Raw genomic sequence first — 12,291 nt, forward strand, 5'->3', positions numbered from 1 at the left:
GTTTCCTCTGACAGATGTGCAGAGAAGCTGGATCCATGCTCTTACCCCTGACTGCCTCACCTGACGGAGGACGCGGGGGTTTCCTTGTAGTGTGGAATATAATCACATACACGTTTATATTAAACACAGTAGGAAGACGTGTGCTGTACATCACACCACCTGATGTAGCCTGGATAAGCAGGTTTAAAATGCATCCAGTCTTCAGTCTGGTCTTGAACCACTCTGACAGCTGCACAGCTCCAGTGACGGAGCGGTGTGACAAGCGTTGGATAAATGTGAGGTGTGTCTTCAACATGGAGCAGGCAGTGAAGGGAACAGCGTGTGTGTGTGTGTGTGTGTGTGTGTGCAGTTCAATCTGTGGTTGACTGCACGCCAAACTGGAATTCAGAGGAGAGCGCCTGGAATGTAGATCTGGGTGGAGAAACATGATGGATTCATTCTGAGGCTAATTGCTTAACAAACTGAAGACAGTCATTAATGTCCAGTATGATGTCCACGTCCTGGACTGCTGTTTTGGCATCCGCATTGACTGAATGCGTGGCGACAGACTGACTGTGTGGTGATGCTCAGTGATGGAGAAAGGCTCTGTGGCTGTCACAGCGCTTCTGCTGATGAAGGAAAGCTGTGATGGAAGTGGAAAAAAAGAGAAAAAATGAAATCCTGATGTGGGAACTGTAGTTGCCCTCTTCAACCTGCCTGAAGTGTTAAAGTGACCAAAGGAGTGTGGTGTCAGTGCATCACTTTATCACTCCGCCTTTCCACATATTTGTGTTGCAACTTGCATGTGTTTCAAATCTACATGCTCTCACTCATGTTGCATGTAACATGGATCCAAGCCTCAAAATAGCTTCATTTTGCAATGACGGAAAGCTTATGATAATTGCGTCGGGTGTTAACGCTTCAGCGGATTCCCAAATCCTTCCTCCTCCTCCCCCTCCTCCTCCACAAAAACCCACTCATTAAATCATTGCCTTCTTCCTCAGGAATGTACATGGCCGCTGTCAAAAATAGCTCTGACCACAGTTTGAGTTCTCCGTATCCCTGCCAGGCCAAGGATCAGCTCCACGGGTTGAATTATAGAGCGAAAAAGTCATTAGAGCGGGATAAAGATACAAGCAATCGATGGGGCGGTGGACACTGTGCAGATCTCATTTGTTTACGGTCCAGTGCACATGAGCATCAGAGTGGTGGGATCTGGCGTTTAGTTTCCAGGTGAACTCTCCAGCTGGTTCAAAAATGACTGGGTTATCGAAGGGAATTCATTACAGCACCTGCGAAGTGCAGCTTCCGGCTCAGTTAAAGTTGTTTTAAAGCAGCTCTGCCCAATAAACAGATTGTGATGTACCAGTAGATCACGAGAGAGAATTTAATTTACCAAAACTTTTTAGCACATTTCTTGGAGGTGCCAGATTTTTCCTTGGAGGCGGAGACTTAAAATAAAATGAAATAAAAATCACATTATTTTCAAATGGAGTCAGTTGATGGTCACTAGTGTACACTGTATGTCCAAAAACTCAACTTTTGTCCTTATAACCAGAATGCTTTCAGTGGCTGTGTTGTCCATAGAAAGGTGAACCTATCCAATACAAAAGTGTGAGATTCTTCATATGAATCAAAACTGGAAAGAAAAGACTGAAATCAGTAGCATCTGTGACTGTGTGCAGTTGCATCAGTGTTTACTCTGTGAGGATTTGCATATATTGTATGTAAAAGACAAATGATGCAACAGCGTACAACGGGGAAAAAGTAAACAGTAGTTTCACCAAGAAATATTGGGAATTTTACAGCTGGTCAACGTCAGTCCTGACTGACTGGTCTACGGGAAGAAAATATGCGTCAAAAAGAGGAGAATCTGATGACAGAAACCTGCATGTTTACATATTGTTCACTTTTTTGCATTCTTCTTGTATGAGATATACACAGATACTACACACGTCTAAGAAAGGTATTTCGTTTTTCTTGAACTTTTATAATTTAAAATATTTCCTTGCTGCTGTACAAAGGCCTCAGGGCTGACAGCACCTCAAGTTCTGCTGCTTGAACTGTTGCCTTTCTTTCTTTTCGCACTGTGGCAAAATCAAGTCTAATCTATTCTAATCTATTTGATTCTATTCATCCTTTTGTTAGTTCATGTCAGCCACGCGCTGCCTCTGACTTAACTCATCCTGCGGGCGTCAGTTTCTAAATTTGTACAAACTTACAGATCTGAGGTTTTCAATGTATTTTTGAAACACGTCTGGCAGTGAAGTCTGCAGGAAACGGTGTGATTATACATTTCAAAGTAAAAAAAAAAAAAAGAAATTGTGACGAAAATCCTTTAGGACACCACAATAAACTATATAAATCCCTTTAGTCCCCACAGAATAACTGGCATGGGCAGACACCGATCTTTGTTGTTGTGTGTGTGGGCAGCGTTACACAGCTCCTTTGCCTGTCTCCGGTCTGTGATTTTAATGGCTGCATGAAAAACGCTGCATAAATGAGACCAACAGACAGGTCTTGTCAAAGGAACGGTCCTGTGTTCTGAACGTCTCTCCCTCTGTCTCTCTGTCTCTCTGCCTCCTTCCACTTTAATGGCAGAATTGACGTGTTCTCCTTTAATTATGTGACCCACCTGGTCCAAAGACTTCCCTCATGGAGACTAATGGCCAATTGGAGCCATGGCTGCTTGTCATTACACAGACAGGCCGAGAGTGTGGGAGACGGCTAATAAAGGGAACTTGAGTGCTGAGACAATTTCGTCTCTCGCCACTAGGTGACGTATTCATTGAAGAGTGGTGAGAAAACATGGGCTCTTGTAGACGTTGTTGTGTTTTGACTGTGTCCTGACTCGATGACTTTACGCTCGTGAAAACAACAACAACAAATCTGGCCGATGCGTGGTTCGTCACGCGAAACGAATCTCAAACTCCTGTTTTCCTTGTTAATTAGACTCAAATGTGCAGTCCATGCACCTATAGGTGAATAATTCATAGCGGACATGTAATATTTATGTCAGCGAACATGTGGTAAAACATGGCATTCCACGAGACTCTGATGTTCCGTTCATGTTATATCCACAACCCGGGGGCAGAGTACGACTCCACGGCACTGACACTCATATATCTTCCACCAACCTACAGCAAGTGTCAGACCTAAGTGTAAATAAGACTCGCAGTTTGTCACAGCATCGACGGTGATCTCAGAACACGATGCCTGAAAATGGCTTAATGGAATTCAAATATCTTTCCCTCTCACTTGGCTGAGCTGGTTTCCTCCCCGGCACAGGCCTATGTTCTCCTGTGGAATGAGTCATTCATGCCTGTGGCCTTAAAGACTCACAATCCACTCACATCCACACACTGCCCGTTTCCACTTTCCTTTTTAATTGCACTAGTTTTGTGTTTTTCTCTTCTTTAAAAATGTCTCCTTCATTTTTCTTCTTCTGGCTACTTCCTCCAGGACTTGGTACAGTGGATCTTTTGGCTCCATTTCACCCTGTGTCTTGGCTGCTTGACTATTACACCAATCTTCATCAACTTCATGCCCCTCTGCTCGATATCTATCTCCTCCTGAGCCATGGATTGTGGATTCAAGTTCCATCTGCGGTAAACACTGTAGGGGGGAGTGGTGGTTAAGGAAGCAGACTTGGGTCCAGAAGGTATAAGGTTCGAGTCCACCAGCTGCCAAGTTGCCACTGAGGTGGCACCATCCCCACACACTGCCCCCTGCTGACTCTGGTGATGGGTTAAAAGCAGAGGTCGCACTTCGTTGTGTGCTGTGTCACAACGACAAACAATTCACTTTCACTTCACCACAAACCCTGTTTTCTTCAACAACTGTATCCAGCTCAGCTCACCGTCTGTGCACCACACATCATAGCAGGTCTCACTACTGTGGTGAACAGACTCTACCTCCCTGACACTTGCCTACACCTACTTTACTGTGTCTCTGTGCCCTCCACTTCACCTCTGGAAGACTGATCCCAGGTATTAAAACTCATCCACTACCTCCAGCTCCTCTTCACCCCCCTCTCCCTTTTCTCTGTAGCGCCTTTTCTTAACACTGGTGTTTATATATATATTTCTTTTTCAAAATTAATTTCTTATTTTAAGTGGCTAACTACTGTTATCTAATCTCTCCAACAAAAGAACTCCAGCCATGCCTCTGGTGTTTTTCCTGCTGTCTCTGTTTGTGTCTTGGTCTCTCTTTCAGTCAGAGCTCTCTCTCTCTCTCTCTCCCCCCCCACCCTCCCTCCTGTCTGTCTCACCCTCCGAGAGGCCAACCTTTCAGCATTTCCAATGATGTGCCACGGAAATCTGTTTCCAGGGCAACCTGGGTACCAAATACTCTCGCGGCGGCTTCTCACTGTGCGTCCTCTGTTTACACTTTTCATATCTGTGTGTGTGTGTGTGTCTCCACAGACAATGAGGAGTCAAAAAAAATACAAAAAAATAATGTTTGTGACCCGGAAACTCAGGTGGATTCCTCTCTATATTATTATTAATCAAACGTTTGTGTTTATAATCATTATATTTGGGGTATAAACCAGGCATATTATAAACCCCGTGGTTCCTGATGCATCACTGCGCTGCTTTCACTGTTAAGTCAAAGCATCGAAGTGAAACCGGTGTCTTTTCTTACACTGGGAAAGGTTTTTTTTTTGTTTTTTTTAACAGTAAAGTATCTACTTGTTTATTGGCTTCGAAAACCAACGCACGTTCACCACTTTTAAGTCGTGCGCTTGCGCGTAACGACACCGGGAGCTGTCCAAGTGCTGAAATCGAAAAAACAAAAATAGGCGTTACTCTCTCATTCCACAACAGAAGACGGAGCTTCAGCTGCGAAGTAGTTCACTCCAGGAGCCAACACGGTGGTCTTCACAGAGACGGCGTCCACCTCAGATCCACGTCCGTGCCAATAAGTGATGCGTTTTGGAGTTGTTCACCTTTTCGACGTCTTCCACCGTCAGCGCAGAGCTGATGGCTCCTCACACCTCCGTCAGGGCGCCGCTCCGGAGAGTCAGAGTTTGACCAAAGTAAAACTATGATCTGTGCTGGCGTTGAGGAATGTCTCCTGTGGTTTTGTGTGGCACAAGAACACACAAACGCCCACGAGCTGCTCGGGAGGAAAGCGGAGTCCCTCCGTGGATTATGTGTTTGACCGATGTAAACATAAACGTAAGGAAGACATTAGAAAAGTGAGCACATGGGAAAACCACCGGGAATGAGTCGCTCCTTCTTCAGGGTTCTGCTAGCTTTATTGACATGTTTCATGGCGACGCACAACTTCAGGTAAGACCTAGGTAAAAAAAAAAAAAGAATAAAAACGTAATTTATTTTACAACTGTGCAATACACTTTGTTTTTGTGTAATATCTGTCGCATATTAATCGTTTCGTATTTGTATGTCAATCATTCTCTTTTTTTCCCTAATGATATATTTTTTTAATCCTCCGTGTTTCTTTGATTACCTGCTGCTGGTGCAACAACAAATGTTCTTCTAAGATTGATAAAGTTTTATCTTCTCTCATCATGTCAAAATCGTATCTTATCTTTTTTTATTGGTAATTTCTCCCGAGTTCGTAATTCCTTCCGTGGATGACTAATTTCGTTTCTACCGTGGTTAACGTCAACTAAAAAACAACGTATATCCGGTGATGCCTTTACGCGCGTGGCGTTTGTATTTTTTTATTTTCCTGCGACACCACAGTGATGTGAAATGTGCACTGCGTGTCATTTGAATTGAATACTCTTTATTTTATTGTTGATATTTGTATTATGATCCTGTGTTTTATCCAGAGTTGTGAATGCAAAGGAGCACGAGTCCAGATCCTCCTCCATGTCTCCGTCAGACTTTCTGGACTCCCTCATGGGTCGCACGTCCGGATACGACGCACGAATAAGACCCAATTTTAAAGGTGCGTTGAACATTCATCACCTCTGTCTCTCCTCACGCTGCCCCCGCCCCGCCCCCCAACTACAAAGCCATCACCTTCTGTCATCATTTTTTCCCCCCATCTTTTCTTCAAATCTTCCATCTCACGTGCAACACAAGCTGACAGTTCTCCATCTGAAGATCCATGGCTGTTATCTCCTGAGAAGATAGAGTGCTGGCAGTGCCTCCATAGCAACAATCAATCAAAGTTTAGTTGACAGCAACAAGACTGTCCGGCATCATGGCTTCAGTGACACCACTGATGATAGCACTCCTTATTACAACACTGCTCCTGTTTTCATTTGGTTAACATTGATAAACAGGAGTCTTCGCTCTCAAACTGGCACTGGCGGCCGACACATGACAGAGCAGATGATGGATGGTGAAACCCCGTGGCATGGCTGTAGGCTGCTGCCTTGCTCTGTTGTTGTTTGTGTTGCTGCTGCTGTGATGCCAGAGACAGACAGGGAACCTGTCAGTGGAGCAGAGACGAGTGAGTAGAAGTCCATCTGTGACCCACTACCACTCAGGCCGGGGTTTTCCCGCTGTTTTCGAGCCAGCAATTAAAAGCAGCTCCGAAACTGGAAGGAACTGCCGGGTCTACTCTAGAGGAGGGGGAGCTCAAATAAACTGGAGGTGTGAGGATAGAATTTACTATGAACTGGGAAAACTACAACGGAAAGGCATGAAACAGTTGCCTGTTTCAGAACCTGATGTTAAATCACATTCCCCCTGGAAATGTTTTGGATACACAAAATCAAGCGCCTCATAATTAGGGAGCGAGTAAATTTGCATGAACCCTGCAGGACGTTCCTGTTACCTGCTACTCAGAGTTTGCTGAACTGTATTTCCTGAAGGCTGACCTAGATTTCATCGCTGAGTTTGTTGTCAGGTGCTGCCGCTTTTTTTCCCTGCTTCTGCTGTTATATGTAGCCACCTGACAAAAAAAAAAAAAGAAAAACAGAGGCAAATATAATTACCCAGAGTCCCATGCAGTATTGATGAGGAAAGCAAAGGGAATGGAGACTGGGGAGAGCTCACAACTTTACCTCTCAGATAGAGAGTGAAAGAAAAAAAAACAGCTTCACACAACCTGCCAGTACTAACTGAAGTATGAAAACCAGTGTTGGTCGGCGCCTGCTGGTTCACATTTAACTCTGTGTGTTTGACAGTCAGTGCTCCAGTTTCACTTTAGATCAGATTTTATATCTGCATGTGTTGTAGCAGGTGACAACCGAGTAAATAAAGAGTTGTTGATTCATTTGATCTAGTTATAAAAAAAAAAAAAAGAAACTGTTGTCTGGCTACTACTCTTCTTCTCTTTCATACAAGCTATTCTGAGATACTAATAATTAGATGCAAATCACAGGCATTTCTGATTCCAACCTCTAGGGAAAATAGCTAATTTGTTGAAAATAAATGGCTTCATGTATTGGCTTCCTAATGATTCATCGTAGTGTAAAGGATGCTACAGAATTTCTGCTTAAATCGTATATTTGTTTTGTTTTTTAAATCATCAAGAAAAAAATTTAAAAAATATATAGAGTATGTATATATAAAAATGTATGTATATGTATATATGAATATATATATATAAATATACATATATGTATATATATGAATATAAATATATGTCAGATTTGTTGTGACTCCACATCAGTGTCTGTGTGCACGTATCGTCCATGTTGAACTTGTAAAGACGAGGTTTAAAGAACTTATTGACTTATTCCCCTAAACCGTAGCAGTAAACAGACTAGAACCTGTTGACACAGCATGCAAATAAAGCCCCTTTTCCTTTACATGTATTTTTATGTTTAGTTATATGTATCATTATGTAATGACTAATTTACTCCAGCTACAGGATGTGGACTTAGTCAGTACTTGCTGCTCCTACTGTGTGGTTGTGTAACTCTACTGCTCGCCCAGTCAGACGTCCTGATAATGATCTTCAGGTCTTTCTGCCCTCTCATGTCATTGTCACTCCATTTCACAGGTGTCCCTGTAAACGTTACATGCAATATTTTTATCAACAGTTTCGGCTCTGTCACAGAGACAACTATGGTGAGTGCCTCTGGTATTCTGTCTGATTTCTGCCCTGTGCAATCTGTCCATGTGTTATCTATCCCTCAACCTGCAGGTCCACCAGTTAATGTTACCTGCAACATATTTATCAACAGCTTTGGTTCTATAGCAGAAACTACAATGGTGAGTCCAGTGTGTGCACGGACGTGTTGATGAAGGTTTGACTCTTAGTGGATGTAAGACTACGTCACATACTGAATGTGTTTTGTTTGTTTTTTTACTTATCTGTTAGCACGTTTTGCCAACTACTTCGAGCTGTGAATACTGAGAAATATCAATATCCGAATGAACCAACGCTTAAACATTTAACTCATGTCAAAGATTCAATTTTTTTTTAATTTATAATTGTTTATTTAGCGTCTTTTTGCTTAAACCATTCTTAAACCATTATATTTTACCAATGAAATAACAAAGAAATAACAACAATGCATGAATCAAAATCAAAAGCAATATTAAAACCCTTTACATCAAGTATTTAAAGGGTAAATTCAAACATTTTCAGAGGCAATTTAACCTTCTGACCCCATATCTCTGCCTTGAAATCCAAAAAAGCTCTCATATTGATAACATCCTCTCAATTAATAAATGACAGATGCTAATGCTGCTTTAGAAATATGGGTTAATAATGACTTTTTAAACTGCCGAGACACTAAGGAAATATCAAAGAGCTTATCGTCGACATGACACGTCCGGTACTCCGAGGTTTGTGACATTGTTAGTTAACTGATAACGACACACGTCAGAATTCTTCATCAGCCTGCACATCTAACAGAAGCCTCGCCCGTCTCCTTATGGCTGTGAGATAATCGTTTAATGAGAAGTTATTTTTAGGAATTCATCTTGTATCGTTTATATACGTTATAGAAAAACGCTCATTTCCAGCAGAGTCTGTATGCGTAAAAAATGTAAACAAAAATGTGTAAAAAAAACAAAAACAAAAACAAGTTACATACATGTAGTACTACGGGCAAATATATTTCTCCCTTAGTAACATTTGGAGGTAAATGTTAAATATATATGTCACATATATGCAGACTCCACTGCCTGATTTATATTTTTGTGCATGTGGATTTTTCACCATAAAACGAATCCTGGCGACTAGTTTTTCCTTTCCTCTTAACCCCGATTGCTGCTCTTCAAAATATGCAAAGCTGCTTGTCATCTCCACAGGATTACAGAGTGAACATCTTCCTCCGCCAGAAGTGGAATGACCCTCGGCTGGCGTACAGCAAATACCCAGACTCCTCCCTGGACTTGGACCCGTCCATGCTGGACTCCATATGGAAGCCTGACCTTTTCTTTGCCAACGAGAAGGGAGCCAACTTCCATGATGTCACCACTGACAACAAGCTGCTGCGGATCTTCAAGGATGGGACTGTCCTGTACAGCATCAGGTTAGCAGACACTGACAGGCAACAACACGAGGCTCTGCTCTGGAATTGAACCAATTTTTGTCCAGACAGCTCAAATGTTCATCAACAGTGATTCCCAGGCTGATGTTCAGGCCTGTAATGCTGCAGTGGTGGCAGGAATCATAGTGACTGGAGAAAAATGAATCCAGAGAAGAGAATCCTGTGATGCACACATCTCCCCAGGACACGTTCACTTATTACTTTTCCCTCTCAAACGGCAGAGATTGTCAATCTGACGCCTACAGTATTAATTGGATTTTATCACATTATGAACCTCCTCTTTGAAGTTGTACAATACGTCCCATGTGGCATGAAGATATTCGTAATAAAGGAACGCTGATTGCCAGAACATCACTTCACCTCTCAGGCATTCTTGAGATCTTGGATCTCATGGGGAGCAGGAAAAAAATATTCTAACTCCTTCTACATGGTGATCTGTATTTTGCAAAGCAAAAAAGAAATCAGAAACATGGAAACACTGAGGGTGTTTGAAAAACAGCAAATCAGCCAAACAAATCAAAAACTCCAAACAAGATATTACAATATGTTTCATTTCACTTCAATCCAACTTCAGTGGCACAGACCATTCAATTCTCCCTGCAATGGTGCGAAGCCCAGCAGATCGATTCTGAGTCCATTTGGAGAGCAGCTCCGGGCTGAGTGGAGCGCAGGTGCAGAGGGAGACTGAGTCAACGGCAGAGATGAGTGCCGGTTAGCCTCTCGCCATTTATGAGCAAAATGACAGAGCGAGCAGACTGTGGACCACAATGCATCAGAGAGGCAATAAGTTGCAGTAATGAAAGTGTGATAGGAACCCGCTGAAGGGAATCCAACACGTGTGGGTGAAGCCTTCATCGACTGAGAACGTAGCGTGCAGTGTTGAGATTGCTCTGAGAGAACGTCCCAACTCTAATTCTACTTCAGTTTCTTGAGACGTGTGTTTACTCATTAGAATTTCAACGCTAAATTAGAAAAATTAACAAGCACTGGTGAACGAGGGTCTCGAGCTACCAGTGTGTGATGCTGGAATAACTTGATACAGCTGTTCCGTAATGGTTTGGGGCTGAATTCTAGACCTCACAAAACAGATGGAACAATAAATGGCCAGACACTAATACTGACAATAATTTATGAATGATGAAAAGTTGTCTTTCTGTATTTGACACTGACTGTGTCTTCTGTCCTAGGTTAACTCTCATTCTGTCCTGTCCAATGGATTTGAAGAACTTCCCCATGGACGTCCAGACCTGCACGATGCAGTTGGAAAGCTGTAAGGACTTTGTCTCCTCCTTCAACAGTCATTGTTTGATTATCCATATTTGACTCAAACGTCCGTCTCATGTCCCCAGTTGGCTACACCATGAACGACTTGATCTTCGAGTGGCTGGAGGACGGGGCGGTGCAGGTGTCCGAGGGTCTCACGCTGCCTCAGTTCATCATGAGGGAGGAGAAGGAGCTGGGCTACTGTACCAAACACTACAACACTGGTGAGAGGACGCAGTCAAATCCACCTCAGTGTCTTTGACAGAGTCACCGCCTCACGTGGTCGCTGCTTGTGTTTTTCTTCAACAGGAAAATTTACCTGCATCGAAGTGAAGTTCCACCTGGAGCGACAGATGGGCTACTATCTAATCCAGATGTACATTCCTTCCCTGCTGATTGTCATCCTCTCATGGGTGTCTTTCTGGATTAATATGGATGCTGCTCCAGCCAGAGTGGCACTGGGCATCACCACTGTGCTAACCATGACCACGCAAAGCTCTGGCTCCAGGGCATCTCTTCCAAAGGTGTGATGTTTGTGTTCTTTCCTCACATTCACAGTGAGAAAACAAATGAAAATCCATTTTTTTTCTGTCTCTACAGATTCTGCAAATAGAATAAAATGTATAAATTATATAAATTTATTATTTATTTACTGCTAATATTTTGTATTATGAAAGACTCACACTACACTAGGTGGCACCAGATAGCTATTAAAAAAATAATAAATAGCCATTGAACAATCGTTGCACACTTTCTTCAATGCCTGTGCGTATATCGGTGTTGTGTTCAACTAAACAGGCCCAGGTTTCAATAATTCAACACCTTTTTCTGATTGGTTTTACACACAGTAAGACCAACTGGAAAGAGGTGTTATATGTTAAATATTTTTAAGGATGAGGAAACAAGTCTTTTGTTATTATTCGAAAGCACGTTGTGTTAGTGTCTACGCTGTGAGGCAATCGTTGAATTTCTGCTACAGTTCGTGAACGCCCCAGTGAATCAAAGTTAAAAAAACACATTATTGGTACAATTTATGATGCACCGTATATCACCGTGGTTACAGCTGAGAGGTATTCTCTCTGTACTTCTTTTCAATCAGGAAGAAATTGCCATGCACATATTTCCTGAAGGGTCCTAAAGGCCTGGAGGGTCAGATCTTGATGATCATTCGCTCCTGATGCATCAGTCTGCAGAGCTGTACTGGCCTCACATAAAAGACACCGTGTTGATAAATATTTAAAGAGGCTCCCTGCAGAGCCCAGACTGATGAAAACAATAACACAATCTGCCATAAAAACTCACAAAAGCGTGCAGTTTCCTTTTCATGATAATCAGCTATAATCAAAGCTATAATCAATAAAAAAGCAAGGTCTCTCCAGTGGGTGATAAATGTTTTCAGCTACTTCCACAAAAACAGAATCAAAATCAAGACACAACCTTCTTCGCTGTCGATGCATTTCCCGTGACAATTGATCAGTGAAATAATTGAGCTTTTAGAGCATTTAAATGAATTATGCAAAATGACGCATGTGACACATCTGATAATCCGTCCATCGACATATCGTTGCTCTAACACATAGTCCACACACATGTTGTTTTCCTTTCACCAGCATCTCAAG

At 42.4% G+C, this 12,291-nt stretch overlaps 1 protein-coding gene across 1 annotated transcript; it reads left to right on the plus strand.

The window, feature by feature from the left end:
• Positions 1 to 4,453: 4,453 nt before the first annotated feature.
• Positions 4,454 to 11,202, plus strand: glra2 (glycine receptor, alpha 2). Its single transcript, XM_017039851.2, has 7 exons — positions 4,454 to 5,273; positions 5,780 to 5,898; positions 8,053 to 8,120; positions 9,168 to 9,391; positions 10,597 to 10,679; positions 10,759 to 10,896; positions 10,982 to 11,202. Exons 1-7 carry the CDS (start codon positions 5,188 to 5,190, stop codon positions 11,200 to 11,202), a joined length of 939 nt encoding a protein of 312 aa, XP_016895340.1. The 5' UTR covers positions 4,454 to 5,187.
• The last annotated feature ends 1,089 nt before the right edge of the window (positions 11,203 to 12,291 follow it).

Source organism: Cynoglossus semilaevis, chromosome 16 (genome assembly GCF_000523025.1).
Source record: "Cynoglossus semilaevis isolate Cse_v1.0 chromosome 16, Cse_v1.0, whole genome shotgun sequence".
NCBI classification, from domain to species: Eukaryota; Metazoa; Chordata; class Actinopteri; order Pleuronectiformes; family Cynoglossidae; genus Cynoglossus; species Cynoglossus semilaevis.

What these genes read in the sequence shown, in the direction of transcription:
- glra2 (XM_017039851.2), top strand. Translation starts at nt 5,188, where the DNA reads ATGGGAAAACCACCGGGAATGAGTCGCTCCTTCTTCAGGGTTCTGCTA. An exon ending in ATGGCGACGCACAACTTCAG is followed by an intron (nt 5,274 to 5,779) that starts GTAAGACCTAGG and finishes TGTTTTATCCAG; the next exon opens with AGTTGTGAATGCAAAGGAGC. An exon ending in TACCAAACACTACAACACTG is followed by an intron (nt 10,897 to 10,981) that starts GTGAGAGGACGC and finishes TTTCTTCAACAG; the next exon opens with GAAAATTTACCTGCATCGAA.